General features: G+C 46.7%; 1 protein-coding gene across 1 annotated transcript in view; it reads left to right on the plus strand.

Moving 5' to 3' along the window:
* CTSD (cathepsin D) overlaps nt 1-9,787 on the plus strand; it is a 33,452-nt gene extending 23,665 nt beyond the window's left edge. Inside the window, exons 5-8 of the mRNA XM_030560593.1 lie at nt 741-863; nt 2,374-2,518; nt 4,736-4,834; nt 6,600-9,787. Coding sequence (XP_030416453.1) covers nt 741-863; nt 2,374-2,518; nt 4,736-4,834; nt 6,600-6,761 — 529 coding nt within the window. The 3' untranslated portion in view covers nt 6,762-9,787. The remainder of the gene's footprint in view (nt 1-740; nt 864-2,373; nt 2,519-4,735; nt 4,835-6,599) is intronic.
* Nucleotides 9,788-18,765: the final 8,978 nt, after the last annotated feature.

Raw genomic sequence — 18,765 nt, forward strand, 5'->3', positions numbered from 1 at the left:
ACAGACCTGAGCATGGTTTTCCGTTTTCCTGGGAGAGACGAGACTCCTTGGGCTGAAAAATGTCTTATTGGGGTGCGGGGTGTTCTGGATCAGTTACGGCTAAAAATCCCCCATAGCAATGCTTCCTCAGACCTAGTCAGCTGCAATCTGTGTGTTGAAATAACCTGAAGAATGCGGTTCTCTGGGCCGTGAGTCAGGCAATCACAATGTATCATTTGATCAGCTGCATCCCTCCCCACATAAATGCATGTTGTTGGCTGGATGAAGGATATTGTACTAGTACACAGGGTGACAAAGCTTATTCTGCCTCTGCCCTACCCGTACCCCCAAATGCAAGGGCGATAAAGAAATAGGCTGTGTCTGTCTCTCCGGTCCTGGAGCTAGTGGTAAAAGAAGTTGGCCAGTCTTGGGCTTTCAGTGACCAATGATCCTTCTTCCATTGCTCTTTCCTTGCATGCAGTGAGTTTCTCCAGGTCTCAACACAACGTGCATGGCTGTTACAGGATGGCTCAGCCCTCAGCTAGCCTAAGACATGCTGGAGTTCCCTTATATCCCCTCACAGCCTAAGCCACAATGTTGGTGGTTTAATATTTTTATATCTTTCATATGTGGGTGCCCTGCTCGTGCTCTCCCCTGGCATGAGTGCATGGGGATCCCTTGTGGAATGAGCGTGCTTGGAGAAGCAGTGTCTGCCTCCCTTCCACTTCAGCTGAATTGACGTTCTGTCTTTTTTCTTTCAGGGACCCATCAGCTCAGCCTGGAGGAGAGCTGCTGCTGGGGGGAACTGACCCCAAGTATTATACTGGAGACTTCAAGTGGGTGAATGTCTCACGCAAAGCATACTGGCAGATCCACATGGACGAGTGAGTTCCCCGTTCCTCCTCACCCCGTCTGGACAGGACCCTTCATACCTAGCCAGTTAGTCCCTGGGAAGTGGGGAGAGGCGGAAGACAATGGGATAAATTCTGCCCTCGAATACATGGGTGTAAGTCCCATTGTTTTCATTCAGGCCTGCTCTGTGCTGGGCACAAGCCACCAGTGCAAACACTTATAAGCTGCAGCTTATGCTGGCTTCAAGCAGGAGTAAACCCATCAAATTATGGCTTCTAGCAGCTTTGCCTATCTCCCCCCAGGGCCTTGCTCCACCAATTGCTATCATTCCCAGTGGGGATGAAACCCCAGAGTTGCTTGTACGTAAAGGCTGAGTGGGGCTCAAAGAATTCTGCACTTGATGGAAGGGGCCCTCTTCTTATAGGCAGGCAGTAGTAAGCACTCTGCATTGCTCAGGGAAGTGAGGGGGAGGCACTGAGACTGGTTGCATGGTCCGAGCAGAGGGCTGTTAGCCAGGAAGCCTGGACTTCTATTCCAAGCTCTAGACCAGATCTACACTACACAGGTTTGTTAGCGTAGCTTTGTCAGTCAGGGGTGTGGAAAGAGCCAGAGCTGACCTATCTGTGCCTGCAACCCCCTGCTCCCAGGCGTCAATGCCTTGATAGTGACAGAAGAGGGCATCTCTCAGCATAGCTAATGTCATATGGGTAAGTGCTGCTACTATGCCAACAGAATAACTCGCGTTGGCATATACTGTGTCTACATGAGGGGCCTCTGCTGGAATAGCAACACCGGTAAAGCTTCTGTAGTGTAGACAGGACTGTGTAGAGTGCCTTTATCTAAGGATCTCCAAGTGCCTCCCACCCTTCCATGGCACATGGGTCAAGTATCATTATCCTCAAGTTATTTAATGTTTGCAGAGTGCATTGAGACCCTTGACAGGAAGGTTTTTTAACATTGCAGAGTATTGTGATGCTTAACATCAGCAAAGGCCAAACCAGACCCCATCACCAGCCTACTATACTTCCTTTGAAGCGGGAAATGTTACATAATCCTTTGCCACCCATGGTGGTACATACTGCTGCATAAACCACTGTGGAAACAGATTCAGATATCTGCAGGGGAAGTGCCAAAGTACATACAGGTTTATATGTCGTCATTCTGGTTAACGCATCATGATAAAAGGTTTAGCATGTCAGCTAGCTGTGAGATACCAGGCAGAAATTAAAGAAATTTGCTGGCCCTGCTGCGGCAAAGTATGTATAACTTCAATCACATAAGTGCTCTCATTGAAGTTGATGGGACTATTCACTTAAAGTGAGGTATTTGCTCAAGTGCTTTGCTGGATCAAGACCTAGGTATTTCCATACTTCAGCATATTCTGGGAGTTTTAACTGTTAATTCCCCTACACCAGTTTGCCAGTATTTTTATACTGTTCTGTTAAGGTTTTTTCCCCTGTTTAAGTAACTGATTCATATTTGCAACCTGAACTGCAACTCACAGAGGGCATTTATTGTCTGGGAATCTTCTTTTTCACATAGACTGGATGTTGCCAATGGCCTGACCCTGTGCAAAGGGGGCTGTGAAGCTATTGTGGACACAGGAACCTCGCTCATTACAGGGCCAACAAAGGAGGTGAAGGCGCTGCAGGCTGCCATCGGTGCTAAGCCACTCATCAAAGGACAGGTAAACCCTAGCAGAGAAGCTGAGTAGTGAACTGGAAACGTGGAGAGGGCTGAGTATTCAAAAAGACTGGTGCCCCCACCCTGTGGAATCTCTACTCTGGCTTCCCCTCTTCAGACAGCTTTAATATCAAGCTTCTCTTTACTTTGCAGATCTCTTATTTCTGTCCCTCCTTGCATCTCTGCCTGTCTTTCCTCCTACTGTTCCTTCCCACTCTCTGTGCTCTGCCCAAGTCTCTCTTGGGGGGAGATTCCTTTTCTCCTTCTCCTGAAAAGTCTCCTGATTGATATGACCCAAATCCCCTCCCTCTCCTACGTCTCCCGAAACCCAACAGTAGTGTTCCAACTGCACTTAAATCTTTGTCTGTCCTGCGTCATGTCCCCTTGTGCCTCTAGACTGCGAGTTCCTTGGGGCAGGGACCTGCTGTTTCTTTGGCACGGTGAGCCGGGTGCTGTACCTTTACAGCCCCATACAGAGAATTAAGGGCAGCAGCCTGAGAGAGGAAGGGATACACGCTGCCCTTCCCTATCCTGAACTGCAGCTCGTGAGCTTAGATTCTCTCTCCTACTTTGGGAACTGACCTGCTTCTGTGGGAGGAGCAAATTGTCATGGAGAAATCCCAACCCCCTGAACCATGATTGTGCTAGTTCTGGATAAACTAAGAGCGAAGCAGCCAGTGAGGAAATGGACTGGAGTTTAATAGTCTCCCATGCTGTTTCTTGGCCAGCTGGGACAAGAATTAAGGCCTGATCCCACTGATTTCAGTAGGCTTTGGCTCAGACCTTGTAACCCCTCCTTGTAGCAGTGGGGGAAGGCGCGAGGGGTAAATTCACATTTGAAAGCACTTGCACAAAAGTCCTACAAGATTTAATAGACAATGAGAATCTTCCCATGGATGTTTTCACCATCCTATAGAACCTGATAGAGAATCAAGTCCCCAGTCTAGGATTCTGTTAATAAATGTCCTATGAGGGATCTACTCTAAGAAGTTCTGTAGGGTTTTAGAATAATGTATACAGAACACTACTGAATTCAGCCTTATTAACTTCTGCAGGGATACAGGTGCCTGTAATGTAATGACATTCGTTCTGGACCTGGCTCTCTCCAGGCCCCATCAACACCGCTGAGAGAATTTATTTATAATTAGATGGATTGCCCCTATACAGAGTCTCTAGGGTTTTTTTTGTTTAGCACTATCTATTTCTATTGCAGTAGCAGCTAGAGGGCCCTATCCCTATTGTGCTAGAGACTGTACAAGTGCCTAATGAAGAGACACCCCCTGCCCCAAAGCATTTGCAATCTCAGTAATATGACTTGGCAAACAGCGGTTGAAAGCATCTCCTTCCAAGGGCTTCTCTGGTGCTAGAACAGAACCAGCCACCATAGCCCAGCTGTCCCAGGCAGGATGTAAGAATACAGTGTTACAAGCCCTTGAGAAATCTCCCCAAACATACAGTGCAACAAACATTTGCTCATTACATACCCCAGCATAGCCCCTAACAAGCCCCACTGACAAAACTGGGTCTTTGGAGAGCAACTTGGGGCCCGGCTGGCCAAGGGATTGAGGGACTTCAACCCCTGTATTTGTGCCCCTGCTTCTGCTTTGCATCCAGTGTTTTGTGCTTTTATTCATTAGTTCAGCAGCTCCTAGGGGCTCCATTGTGCATAGGCGCTACATATGCACTTATTCTGTGCCCCAAAGAGCTCTGAGTGTGAGGTTTTCAAAGGAGCCCAACAGCATTATATTCCCATTCATCGGAATTCGAGACACCACAGACGAAGGGTGGGAGGAGAGCCTGGCAGGGTGATGCAGTGACTTGCCACAAGTCTCTCTCCGCAGATCTGTGGCAGAGCTGGGAGCGGAACTGAGGTCTTCTGACTCTCAGGCCAGTGTGCTACTCCCAGGACCACACCGCCTCTTGAGCTAGTCCTCCCACTGGCTGTCTGAAACTCTGTGCACTGAACTGTGCTGAGCCCTTCTGATCGTAAGGGGCCCATGCCTCAGCAAAGAACCCATTCAGATTCCATTTAAGGCTACAGGGTGCTAATTACCATAGGCTGCCTCCTTTCCTTAACCCGAAGAAGGCTGTTGTCTGAGCACAGAAGGAGAGACCTTGCCATCTCCATAGCGACCCCCTTTTCCTTAAGCCTGCCAGCCAGCAGCCTTTCTGTGCCCATAGGGTCTCATGCTTCAGTGTGCTGCTGCTGTTTCCTTTTCAGTACGTGATCCCCTGCGATAAAGTGTCGTCCCTTCCCGTCGTCACTCTCATGCTAGGAGGAAAACCCTTTGAGCTCACTGGAGAACAGTACATCTTCAAGGTGAGTCCAGAGCAGCTTCTACCCAGCTCCCTTTCCTACGCTAGCTCTTCTCATCTAGACGTAGGAGGCAAGGCTGTCGTGGTGAAATCCTGGCCCCTCTGAAGTCAGTGGTGGTCTTACCATCTCAGTAGAGCAGGGGTTTCACCCCAATGCCCACGTGAGTCCTGCCAAGATAGTGCCTGTTCGCTGCTGCAAGGTTAGCTGCTTGCCAGTCCTATCTGAGTCTGTGTCATAACCTCTTCTATTCAAGAGAGCAGGCCAGACTCCAAAGCAGGATATGTGGAGCAGGATCAGCCCAGAGCTTCAGTCACAGGGTCTGACTCTCACCTTGCTCACTCTGGTCTAAATCAGGAGTAACTCTGCAGAGAGTTAGACCAGTGTGTGTAAGGTCAGAATTGGCTCCATGCACTACAGTTCCAGATGGGACCCCTGTGTGCCAGACTCAGGGAGAAGCATGAGTCTGAAGAACCAGGATGTTGTCATGTAAAAGCAGCAAAGAATCCTGTGGCACCTTATATACTAACAGACATTTTGGAGCATGAGCTTTCGTGGGTGAATACCCACTTCATCAGATGCATGATGTTGTCATGCGAATTTCAGCTGCTGGATCTGTAGAGAGCAATGGAGACCTCTACTGGTTTATTGCAGTAATAGGAGACGGCTAAGGCCTTGTCTGCACTTGCAAATTAAAGCACATTAAATCAGCCCCAGGCACCCAACTCTTGAGGTGTCCACACTGGCAAGGCACTTAGAGAAACATAGAGCTTTCTGCACCCGGACTGAAGTGCTGGGATGTCAGTGTGGACGACTGTTGCATTACTGTGCTGTGATTGGTCTCCAGAAACTTCCCATAATCCCTTGAAGTCAAGTGGCCACTCTTGTCATTGTTTTGAACTTGGCTGCAGGCATGCAGCTGTCCCCTTTCAAAGCTCTGTTTCTGACAGCCAACATGCTTATCTGCTCTGGGACAAAGCAGCTATTACTGTGGAATGCTCCTGCTGCAGAAGCAGGCATCTGTGCATGTGAGAGAGAGAGGCGGGGGGTTGGGGCTGATGTTGGGGTTTCCCCCTGCCGCTGTCTGAACTTACAAGATGGCATGCTGACACACTCTCTGCCTTCCAAAATACACTGTCTCATACACACAACACACTCCCTGTCACACTCCACCCGCACACCCATTTGAAAAGCAACTGGCAATCTAGAAGGATGCCCTGCAACAAGGGGATTGGGAAACCTGCATCATGTGATACTGTGCCTGCCCCATTAGGCATTGCAAACCCTTTCCAAAGCATACTGCAGCCACATGCACACTGGGATAGCTACCATAATGCACTGCTCTCTGTGGCGTTGCAAGAGCTGCTAATGTGGACATGCTCCACAGTCACAAGGAGCACTGTGTGAACACATGGCAGTGCGTTCCCTGCTGCTGTCTCTGAGGGCTGGTTTAACTCCTGGCACTCTATATCTGCAAGTGTAGACCTAGCCTGAGTAAAGCCATCAGCTCCTGCAGTGGATGAAACTAGGGAGGCAGGGTGAGCAATAATGGACAGGACATCATGTGACTCTTTCAATACGTCCTCTACTATTGCAGTCCATCTGCCACTGGGTTTGGAGAGCTCAGGGCCAGTCTCTGTCATGATAGATGATGATAGTTAATACCTCATACCACATAGTCAGTTCCACCAGTTGGTGCCCTAGAGTGGAGCTTGTGGGAGGATGGGGGAAGGACTCATCCTTCTACTGACCTTCTCACTCTTTCCTGTAGGTTTCTGTACAGGGAGAGACCATCTGCCTGAGTGGATTTTCAGCCCTGGACATCCCACCTCCCGGGGGCCCACTGTGGATCCTGGGAGACGTGTTCATTGGCCCCTACTACACTGTGTTTGACCGTGATAATGACTCTGTTGGCTTTGCCAAGTGTGTCTGAGTGCCTGCTCCACCACCCCTGCCACACACACACACGTGCATGCACTGTAGAGAGAGAGTCCCAGGATTAGGAAGCAAATGAGGAAATAAAAGAAATGGAAATAGATTTAAAATTAAAAAGGAAACAATATTAGTGCCCTCTTAATGACCCTTTGCCGTCTCTTGAATAAGTGATAATCAGAGAGCTCTAGCGGATCACTCAATTTAGAGCAGCCTCACCTTGTTAGATCTTCCAGCTCCATTTTAAATATTAGGTAATGAAGCTGCGATTCCCCTCCTCCTGCAGAGAACCCACATTGGTAATGGTCATTAGATTCATTGTTCTACTGGGAGGGGAAGAGGGGGTTATATAACCGCATGCAGAAAACTTTCTCCTTATTCCTCTTCTCTAACCAATGACAGGGTGAGGGAGCTGACTTTGTCTTATGGCTGCTCCAAGTCACATGGGAAAGAAAGGCAATAGTCTGGTGGCTCTTAATAAGTTTGTGTTTTAATGTGCTTCCTTGTGAGACTGATTTCTCTTGTGGAGCTGAGGAGGGTGATCGAGAGATGGCTGCATGAGCCATCCCTTAAAATACACAAGGGAAGGCTTAGGATCAAAACACATTAACCGAGTTTCTTGTGTCGTGGCAGTGTAATGAGAGCACTTGCCGTGGTGTGACCATCTCTGTTGACATGTCTCACTGGGCAGGGATGACAATAGGGGCTCCAGCCAGTAGAACCCTCAGGGAGCAGAAACGGGAAGGGGACCATGGTAGGATTTGATGATGGTCTTTGAGTTCATGTCCGCAATGGCCCATCTTTACACTTAAGGCTGAGCAAACCAGTTCAGATAAAATAAGAGATGACCCAAACTTCTTAGGTTTGAAATAGTTTGATTGGTTGGATTTTTTCTTAAAGTCCTACTGTTTGGGAAAATTTGTCAAGAGCTATTGAGCTGAGAGGGTTTTTTGTTTTTTTTTAAACATTTAAGTTACCTAGAAGCCCTAGGTCCCACTGACAGTCAATGGGGTTTAGGTGCTTTCAAGTCACTTAGCTACTTTTGAAAACTTTACTTATGGTATTTTTGATCTGATCAAACCAGAGACTATTAGCAGTCAGACAGGAGACTTGCAAGACTTCCAGATCAAAGAAGTTTGGGGAAGCATCTCAAGTTCCAGGTGCTTCTCTTTACCAAACCTCTGAGCCTTTGGAAGCCAATTCATCTCTACTCTACACTCCCTATTCCGAACCTTAGCTTACTTTTCTTATTCAAAACCAGGTAAACATACACCCTGCTATACAAATATAGAGTGAGGCGCATTGCCCGCTCTGGAGAGCTTACAGTTAATGGTCATGCGCACAGACCCACACTTTCCCAGGCAAGAGTCAGCAACTACGTATACAGAACTGTTCACCCTGTCGGGCCCTTAGAGAAGACAAACATGGGGCAGCAGTCCAGGGGAGGGACTGCAAGTAGTGATTGGTAGACAGAGGGAGATAAAGTGGGTTTTTAAGTACGGTTTTGAGGAAGTGGGAGAGAGTGAGCTTGGTAGAGTTATCAAGGCTTTGATCCAAAGCCCACTGAAGTGAACAGAGAGACTTCCATTGACTTCAGTGGGCTTTGGCATGGGCTCCCAAGTGTATAATGCAGCATGAGCAATGGCACAACGCAGAGAGAGAAAAAGAAAAGTCAAAGATGCAGATCCTGCCCTGGTGTGAGCCAGCTTAACACCAACAGTAGCAGTTGAGAGGATTGGGAGTAATGTATGGTGTGAAATCCTGACCCCACAGAAGTCAATTGGAATGTTGCCACTGACTTCAGTGGGGTCAGGATTTCCCCAGGCAGTGAGAGCAGTAATGTGCCTGGGGGGTATATGGAAGGCCAGTCACACTAGGGAGCATACACATTTTTCCCCAGGTCCAAGCCAACATTGAGCCTGCCATTGGGGGAGAGAAAAGGGCTGCCAGTTAATCGGGATGTTCAGGGAGAATGGGGCGGAGATGATCTAAAATAAGTCACATCCCATCAGCCTGCTGAATGCCACCCTTTTCCAGTCCATTGCACCTGTGATAAGTTTGCTAACGTTGACTCAGGTCTTTAATAACAGCCTCTGCTGCTCAGACTGGGCTATTTCATTTGTGTGTACTTAATGCTTACAATCATTACTCTTAGGCACCTGGAAGGGGCTGCCTGAGGCAGCTGTGACTGGTGCGAATGTAGGAGCTCTAATATTCATGTCAGTCTGCACAGCCCCAGGAGTGATAAATACGCTGTTCTCACCATGGGCTGCTGTCTGTGCCCACTCTTCAGCTGCTGCCTCAGATTAGAAGCTGAAGGCATCTGTTACAGCCTAGAGACCTAGCTAGAGAACAATGGTGTGTTCCCAAAAACCATCAAACACAAATACTCAGCTACCCTCCAGAGGGTCCCATTTGCAAATTAATCAAGTGCCCAGAGCTCTTTAAAGTTTTGCTAAATCCTTTCTCAGAGGAAGAATTTATCCCATACAGTGACTTAAACGTAGAACTTTTCTTAGATGCCCATTAATTAGATTTGGTGGAAGGTAAAACTCTAGCAGGGAATTGACCGCAAGCTTAGATTTTATTAAGGATCTATTTTTAACCCCTTCCAAAACAGGCACAGGGCATTGTATGAAGGAGCCATTGTACTGCAGTTGCTGTTAAAACATATAATGCCCTATATTGTACATTCTGTAGCATCTCACTGGTAACACTGGGCCAATTTCTGTCATCAGACATACAGGACGTTTATATCTGAGGGAAGAATTTGGTCCATAGTGATGCCCTGAAAGACACATCTTATGACAGGCTGGGGGAGCGGTTTATTTGACTTAATACATTTGCAATGCAAAGATCGTGGCGCTTCTGAAATCAGTCTCTTCCCCTTGTTGTTTTACTTGTGTTTTTCAAACAGAGCTTGAAATGCTGTTTGACTTTCTTTTCTGGGCAATCTGATTTGCTGTCAGAATTACCATCTCATTTTATTATAGAAAATTGAAATGAAAACATCTTTTCTCCCCTTTACCTTGTGGCTGTTTTCTTTTGAGTGGTTTGGAATTGCCAAGGTGTAGTGAGCACTTCACGTAGGCCAGGCGTTACGTTGAGAGGCTGGGGGACAGCAGGAAGGGTGGAGGACCCAGTGAACTTAAATCACTTCAGGGTTGAAATGGAGTCGGGGGGAGGATAGATATTCTCCCAAGCTCTGCCTCCTTGAGATGTGAAAAGGAAACACCACTCACAGTACATTGTACATATGTTCATAATATGCTCAGGTGGGCTTCTGTGGGTAGGCTCCCCACGCTGCGGTTTGAATGTTCCACTGGGTTCTTCAGGAGTGGCTCTCCGTTAATGGTGCTCAGAGGCCCGCTTGGCCTCTGCTCTTCCGCTCCGGCCTTTTAGTTCCACAGGTCAGATTTGGAGTGAGGAGAGGGGCAGAGGAAGCCGTGATAGCTCCACTTGTGGCACTGCTGTGAAATGTCAATCAGAGCAGATTGTGCAGAGCATTGCAATGGGCTCCTTACTCGCCTTTCTTACATAGGTTCAAACAGTAGTGAAATATTTAACACTGTTGACATTTACATTATCTTCGCTGGGAATCTGAAGTAACGTGCTTTGAGATACATGGCCCAGTTCACTTCTCTCAGACCTATTGGTTCAGGCTCTGTGCAAACAGAGGCAGACAGAATTGTCAGTTACAGAAGGTTTACCTCTCAGCCATGAGGGATAGAAACATACTGTCCTGTATTAAATTATTAAAATGTTATATTGAGATTCTGTAAAACAATATGCTAACCTCCTATCAATGACCCAGTGCAACCTAGCCCAACTGGAGCTTTGAAACCACCACAGCAGGCACCGTTCTGCTCTATATAATGCCTGCTCTAATTTACATAATCTCCCAATGACCATTATAACACTAACACCTAGCTCTTATCATCCGTAGATCTCTCAGTGATTTGCAAAGGAAGGCAGTGTGGTTATTTCCATTTTACAGATGGGGAAACTGAGGCACAGTGGCACTGGGCCTTGCTCAAGGTTACCCACCAGGCCAGTAGTAGAGCTGGGAACAGAACTGCCATCATCCAGTTCTTGAGCCTCTCATCCACATAACAGTCAAGAGGAAGGGAATGCCCAGCCACTCCCACTGTGTGGCCCTCAGGGAGGGGGCAGTGCAACAAATATTACACAAGCACCATGCAATGAAGGAGCCACCTACCATAAGATAATCCTCTCATGACCAGCTGTACTAGTGTTAGTACCTCTTTGTGTTGGAGATATGGCATAAAGCAGATCCACACAGACACACCCCCAGTGGCCACAGATCAGAGCTCAAGTTTATAACACTGGCTCTATCAATGAAGCACTGTATGCCTATAGATGCATCACACACCAATGTCTTTGTGCCTCACCTGAAGGATGTATGAAATGGGATGACACTAAAAGATTCAGATCTAGGAAGAGCACTATTCATTTTTCAATTTCATAAAAAAATCCAACCTATGCTCTGAGCTTCTTTCCCATATTATTACTTTTTGTATTATGGTGGTACCCAGAAACCCCAACAAAAAATGAAGCTCCTCTCTGCTAGGTGCTGTACAAACACAATAAGAGTCAATCTCTGCCCTGAAGAGTTTACTATCTAAACAGCCATGACAAAATGAAGTATTATCCCCATTTTACAGATGAGAACTTGAGGTACAAAAAGATTAAGTATCTTGGCAAAGGTCACACAGGAAGGCTGTGTGCCTTAACCACAAAATCAACTTTTTCCCTAAATTAACATCTATACTATGAAAGGAGTGCCCATAAATACCTATCAAATACCGAATGCTCAGCCTAGGAAAAAAGATGTAATCAATTGCCAAATGTTTATTAATATAAATACGAGGGCAAGGTACCTGCCTCAAAGAACTTTTAAAGCCCTAATCCTGCAAAGAGCTCCCCAGGTGAACCCATGCAGAACTGGGGCCAATGCAGTTTCATTTTGGAGGGAAGCCAGTGGTAGAAGTGATGTTAACGTGCCTTATTGGGTCCATGATTTCGGTTTGATCTTCCTCCTACTAGTCATCCTCCACTTAGTTAACATTAAAGGGAGAGCTAGGATTGCTAGGCCTTGCTGAAGAAAATAACACACCTAAAAAAGGACTGTCTAGCAGGTACTTTAAGAATATGCCCAAAATTAGGTTGGGGAAAAAATTGTTAACAAAATATATCACTACTAGAAATGGTTTCCTGATCTTTTTAACCTTTGATGAACCTGATTTCTTGTTTGGATTCAGAACATCTCTGTAGTGCTGGCAACCCAAACTCTCCTGCATTGGGCTAGTGCATGACAGCTAAATTACAAAACTAGCTATAAGCAAGATTGGAACTGACTAAAAGCCCTGATCCATTAGGGATTAGTACAAGCACCAGAACCTGCTTGTGTGAATCTAGTTGCAGAATCTGGGCCTAAATTCATTTCAGAGTCTAAGTGGTGAGAAATGCAAAAAAAAAAAAAAAAAAAAAAACACAGGAAAGAAAATGGGAAATTAGATTTATTTTGTTTTTATGGGGGGTTGATTGGTTTGTTTCATTGCTTGGGTGGGTGGTTGTAATAATTTCTGGTGTAATTAGTGACAAAGGGAGCGAAGCTTGACTTTTGAAATGGGATGGTCAAGCTGGTGGAGCCCTTTGCTACAAAAGAGATTGTAAACGCTCTGAGGCAGGGACTATCTGTCTGTATGGCACCTAGTGGGCCTAGCCCTGGGACTCCACACAGTCCCACAACACAAAGAAATAACAATAACTGATAAAAAGGATGAGCCAGTAAAAAACAACCAAGCCAAGCAGCGCAGCTCCTCCTTTTCCCTGTTTTCTGCCCAGCTCATCTTTACCACTTTACCAGTGCATATGAGCTAACAGGCTCCGTTTGGGGGCCACTGGGTTTTTTTAGCTGTCCTCTGATCATGCTGTTTATTCCAGTATCAGAGGCATAGCCGTGTTAGTCTGCATTCACAAAAACAACAAGGAGTCCAGTGCCACCTAATAAATCTGTTAGTCTTTAAGGTGCTACTGCCACCTCGTTGCTGTTTATTCCAGGCAGCTGGGCCTGAAAACACAGGTTTTCCCCACACGCAGTTTGCTCATATTGCCACTAGGAGATGCTGTTTTCACTGCTGTGGCCACCAGAGGCTCTGCCTTGCTGGCTTTACTGCTCTGTGCTGAGTGCTTTCTCCCTCCATCCCAGTAGCCAGGGGGGTTTCAGCTCCCTTCAGAGAAGTGGAAAAGGGCAGAGAAGGAAGCAGAAGAGAGACCCAAGACAGGAAAGGAAGAGGGGGGCACAGCTGGCTGAGGGAGAGGGAAAGGGAAAGGGAAGTCACAACAATGGTCTGATTTTCAAAGGTGCTGAGCTCCCACTGACATCCCATTTTCAGCCCCTCTGAAAATCAGACCATTAAAGGGACAGGAAGGGGAGAGCAGAGGGGAGGGGTCACAAAGTTGTATGGGAGGAGAACAGGCCTGACCTTGGATCACCTTGGAAGGGGCCAGAGGGCTGTTGCTGGTCCCATGCTTGTACTCCAGCCTGCCTTCTGGAAACAAGAGGTAAGAGGGAGAGACTCCATTGCGGGAAGGGAAGGGAAAGTTGTGCAACCTAGTGCCCCCAGCAGAGGTTTTGGATGTTTCCTCACCCCATTGGGGTGCTTCCAGGTGTAGTGTTGTGCCAGTGGCATGCTGAGCTTATGCTTTGAAACATGTGCAACTTGCATTGTGACTAAACACCAAGGCTGCGCAGAAAGGCGGGATTAGTGCAGTTTTGGTCTTGTAGAGGAGCCAGCCTTTAACAACTGCTGCAGATCATCCCTGGGATGCCCTGATCATTCCCACACTCATCTCAAAACATCCTAAAACTCACCAGAATGCGCACACACTGTCTGATTCTCCAATACTCTGCGCTTCATTTACATTTGGAGCAAGGTTCTCTACCCCTGCTGGCCAGGTGGCTCAGTTCCCTCCACCACTCTCAACTTGTGTCCTGTACTGCAACATTATTTCCTTAATTTCTGCAATGCTATTTTTAATATTAACGATCTGAGTCATTTGCCCTTCCTCTGCCATCTCCCTCCACTTACTGCATTGTCTCTCTACAACTAAATTCATTTGATTTAGTTGAAACTTTATCTGTATTAAAATTTTTCACCAGCACCGAGAAGATAAACAGTACACACCACATGTACAGAACAGCAAACATGATACCCTAGCTCCAAGAGTCCAATTCTACTCTTGCTGACTCTGCTGCAACACAGTGAATTACTAAATACTAAGCAACGAATCAGCTGAAGTCAATGCACTTACACCAGTGTGAAGCTCATGTAAATGAATGGAAGATCTGACCCCATGTTCATAGACGCTCAGGGCAGTGTCTAGAAGACAATCTCTTGCTTTTGGAAACTCTTTTTACTAAAAACAAATGATGAACCACTTTTGTCTTGGGGTTGGTTGTTTTCTTTTTCCTCTGATTTTTTAATTTTATTTTTAGGTTCCTTTGGGAGGGGAAGAGAAGTAGAATGCAGCTTAAAAGCTAGAGGACAGGAGAGAAGAAGCATGGGGAAGGAGGCCTGACCCTTTCAAATGTCAAACAATATTATTGTTCAGCTAGCTTAGAATTCAGTAGAGAGAATTTCAAAGAGGGGGGCTAGGAAAGAAGCGCCATAGGGTTGCTGCTGTGTCTCCTCTGCTGAAAAGTTGAGCAATTCAGTCCTACATAGTGCTCTTGGGCAGGACAAGGATGTTGTCCCTAGCCTCTGTTTGCCAGAAGCTGGGAATGGATCACTTGGTGATTGCCTGTTCTGTTCGTTCCCTCTGGGGCACCTGGCATTGTCTGCTGTCGGGAGGACAGAAATACTGGGCTAGATGGACCTTTGGTCTGACCCAGTATGGCCGTTCTTCTGTTCTCCCAGTGTTGCTATTCTGGTTCTAGTAGGGAGAGTTCAGTTAGTGTTGCCAACTCTCCTGATTCTGTCATGAGTCTCACAGTATGTGATGGTTTTTAAAGCCTTCCCCCAGGTCAAGTGATAACAAGAGAATCTCTTTTGGTCCTGGTCCTAGGCACTATGAATACAAATAATAATTATAATCTCAGCTTTCATTTGTAAAAAAGTAGATGTTCAGCCTTTATGGTTGTAGAGAATGACCCCTAAAGGCTCAGAAACCAGGAGGCAAATAAAAGAATGAAAAATGTAAGTGAAAGTAAACCCTCATGATTTTTTAAGCCAATTTCATAATTTTTTCAGGCTTGACTCATGATTTTTTAATGCTTTGAAATACTGAGTATGTAACATTCTGTTCAGTAGTACGGTGACCATGATCATGTACCATGTGATAGATTATACAGCACTTGCCATCTTGAAAGATTATGAATTAATAATAATTAAGAAGAGATCCCAAAGTGGTTTGAAAACTATAGGGCCGTCTGGCACCCACTGAAATCAATGGAAAGAGTCTCATTGGCTTCAGTGGACTTTGGCTCAGGCCTTGTTTACAGGACTTACGGCCTCATTAAAATGCTACTGCCTCTGGAGTGGGATGGTGGCAGCCAGCTGGTGCTAGTGTATTATATAGCAGTGACTAGGGTGATCTTTTGGCCATGGAATCTAGGGCCAATGAGCACGCATATGTGGTGCTGTGGTACCGAGGCAGAGCAGACAGGACCTTGGTTTTTAAAGTCTCATCTGAAAGAGCCACATGTATGTAGCAAACTCCATTGGACCCCATTCTCGGGTGCACACTGGCAGCATAAAGGGGATGGGAAGAGCCCTCTGAGAATACCCACTATGCAGGGGGCTTCTCCAGCTGAGACAGGCCTGGCATCAGGTTTGCTGCTGCTCCACTCCCAGCTCTTAGTGTGGAGGACAGGGAAGGGGAATGTCCAAGGTGCACTACTCTTTCTGGCTATTCCCTGCTTCTCAAAGACCACTGAAGGTCCTGGGAAGCAGACGTGGAAGTCAAGCAGTCCTGAGGCTGTTCTGACTTACACTGGTGGCCAGGTAGGCCCCAGAATAATGCTAGAGGACAGTGTGTTTGAATACAGTGTAAAGCTGCCTATGCCCCTTCTCCTCCAGCCCTGCCCTAAGCACAGGGACAGGGTAACTGAGAATCAGGCCTATGGAGGCTATAGGAGGGATAAGGCATGAAGTGATGCTGCTGGCAGTTGAACCTGTGGTTCCAGAGAGCCTGTGGAGTTTTAAGCATCTTCTGGCACAATGGCACGTTAGGGACTCTTGTAAAATGTAAACGTTTAGTTCCATAGCGATAGCAATAGATTGTTAAAGGAAACCTAACTCTGAGGGAAACATGCTGGCCTTTATATTAGTGAAAGGAGGAGATGAGAGCCGCAGCAGTGACAGAAGAGGAGATTGCAGCTCAGGGGCTCTCATGACTCAGGATCTACTCCCATAGTTTGTGATGGCATCAGCATCTGCTTTCAAATGGAAATATGGCCTGATATTCCATGGCTGCCGTTTGCTGCTTTCTCCTTGTGCGGCTTTCCATATAAATCTCAGAGCACAGATCAGTTGTCACCTTTACACAAAAGAAAATCAGGGAGGTGGATAGTAAAAGAATGAAGTCAGGTCTGAACAGGCGGTGTCACCCCACTCCTCCGCACACCTTCCCAGCCACACCCAGATAAACATTCTCTCTTGCTGGTGTCGTAAACAGCCACGCCATGTAGCCCGCCATAATGATCCCCTAAGACAAGCTTTCCCAGGCCATGGGGCTGAGTGCCACTGGTGGGGCCTGAATTTCTTGCCTTACTCTTTTGTAAGAATCTGGAAAATAAGAAAATGCAAATGGTTACCTGGGGAACTTTTTTGTCAGATACCCCTATGTGTGCATTCCAGCTGCAGCTAGTTTCTCATGCAGCCAGTTAGGGCTGCAGGGACTGAGCAGGCATTAGGGATTCCCTGGCAGTCACTCCTCCCTGCTGGTGGGGGCTGGCACTGAGGGCAGGGAAACTCTCTCCTCATCTGCCCTCAGTGCTTCTCCCACAGGTGCCCACCCAGCCAGCAGGGGCAGGAGAAAGCACTAGTCTCCAAGCCTTGACAGCAGGCAGAACTGTGGTGAGGAGCTCAACGGGGAATGGAGGCTATCCTTGAGCCTCTTCCTCCCCCCTCCCCTGCCACAGCCTGTACCAACTTGAGCCCTGGGGAGATTGACAGGTCACTGTCCACTCTGGATAATGTCTGCAACCAGGAACAAGCTCTAGCATCCCTCTGGAGCGAGCCAGGGGATAACTCTGGGTGGTATAGCTGCATGCACAGCAGAATTCTTCCTCATCAACTGCTGCTCTATATGAACATTGTCTCCAGCACACTGGAAGGCGGGGCCTGAGCTCCTTTGCTGTGATAACACCTGATAGTGCCCCTCCAGGCAGTGCTTCTCATGTGTTGCACTAACTTATTGCCTGCCAGGCAGCATGAGGGATCAGGCTGTTTGATGGAGGGGTGGCAACTGTGGCTGTGAAGCCTGGGTGGCTCAAAGTTTCCCACCCCTGTCTTGCAGAGCTCAGCCCTTTCTCTGTCTAGGCTTCTCACGGAAATAAACCCGTTCTCCTGATTTACTTTCAGTGTCATGTCAGACTCGCTTCGTTGCAGGGAACCAGCCTCGGCTTCTAACAGTATCCAGCTGCTGGACCAGAATATTGGCTAAAGCAAACAGACCATGATATTTAGAAAGGAGAAGCTGTCGCGTCTCCCTAGCTGTGCTCTTTACTCTTCTTTCCTTTTATTCTTCCTATTCATTAGGTTTTCTTCTCCATCTCGGGTTTTAATTCAGTATTTCTCAGTGCCCGTATTTCCCTTCGTTGATTATTTTTGATTAAAGGCCCATCCTTCTCTCCCTTGCTTTCTAACATGTTTGGATCTGGCCTCTCTTCCCCAGTTCATTTTTCACTTTCTGTGTTTTTTTTTTCTCCACTATTTTTAACTTCTACTCTCCCTTCTCGGTGCCAGCCTCTCCCCTCTCCTTCAGACCCCAGGCCCTTGATCCTCTCTCCTTGACTTCTAAAGCAGTCTTGTTGGTCCTGTTTCTCCACCAGTCCCCCCTCCACACCACTATCATTTCTCTCCAGCTTTCTTGCCTCACTTCCTTACTTGTTCCTCAGAACAAGTTCCAGGTTTCACAGGGTGTGGGTGTTGAAGTAATTTTTGGTGTGTTGCACCCCAAATGCAGGTGAGCTGTTGGCCCTGTCCGTATAGAAACAAAAGAACTACCTCACCAGATCAGAGCAGTGGTTCATCTAATCTAGTATCCTGCCTCCAACAATTGCAAGCACTAGCTGCTTCAGAGTAAGGTGCAAATATGCTGTAAAGGACAATTATGAAATGGGAAGTTTCTTTGTCACCCTCACCAATTTATATCCCTTATGATTTTTCCCTAATGTGTCTGTAGATGTTCTCATTAGCCATATAAATGTCTAATCCTTTTATGAATCCTGCCTCAATAAAAGCTTGTGGCAGTGAGTTCCACAGTTTAATTGTACAAAGTATGAAAAAGTATTTCCTCTGATCAATGCATTCAGTAAACTTCTAAACTATCCTAGTCTTTCCAGTATTTTCTCCTACTGAAGTCTCTCCATATGTCAAATCATTTTCCTTGCCTGTATTTCATTCCCTTCTATTTATACTTTTTGAGATGGATTGACCAGAACTGAGCACGGTATTCAAAATGAGGCTATCCCACTTATGTATATAATGGCACTATAATATTGTTGCCCTTTGGCCCAAGCAGTTAGCCAGTATTTGGGACTTTGCAGGGTTTTTTCTGTTGGGGGAAGAAATTGATGATAGGACTCAGGTATCGATGGAGCAATTCTGTTTATTTACAAAGAGTGTGCACAAAAGTCCTGTTCCCCTGAATACAGTAGGAGCAAACCTCAGTCCACATGGCTTAGCTTTGTCTTGCCTAGTGCCTTGGGTGATTCCACCCCCAATAGTCTGCAGTTGTTTTTAGTGCATAATGCA

The sequence above is a fragment of the Gopherus evgoodei genome, chromosome 4 (genome assembly GCF_007399415.2).
Source record: "Gopherus evgoodei ecotype Sinaloan lineage chromosome 4, rGopEvg1_v1.p, whole genome shotgun sequence".
Taxonomy (NCBI): domain Eukaryota; kingdom Metazoa; phylum Chordata; order Testudines; family Testudinidae; genus Gopherus; species Gopherus evgoodei.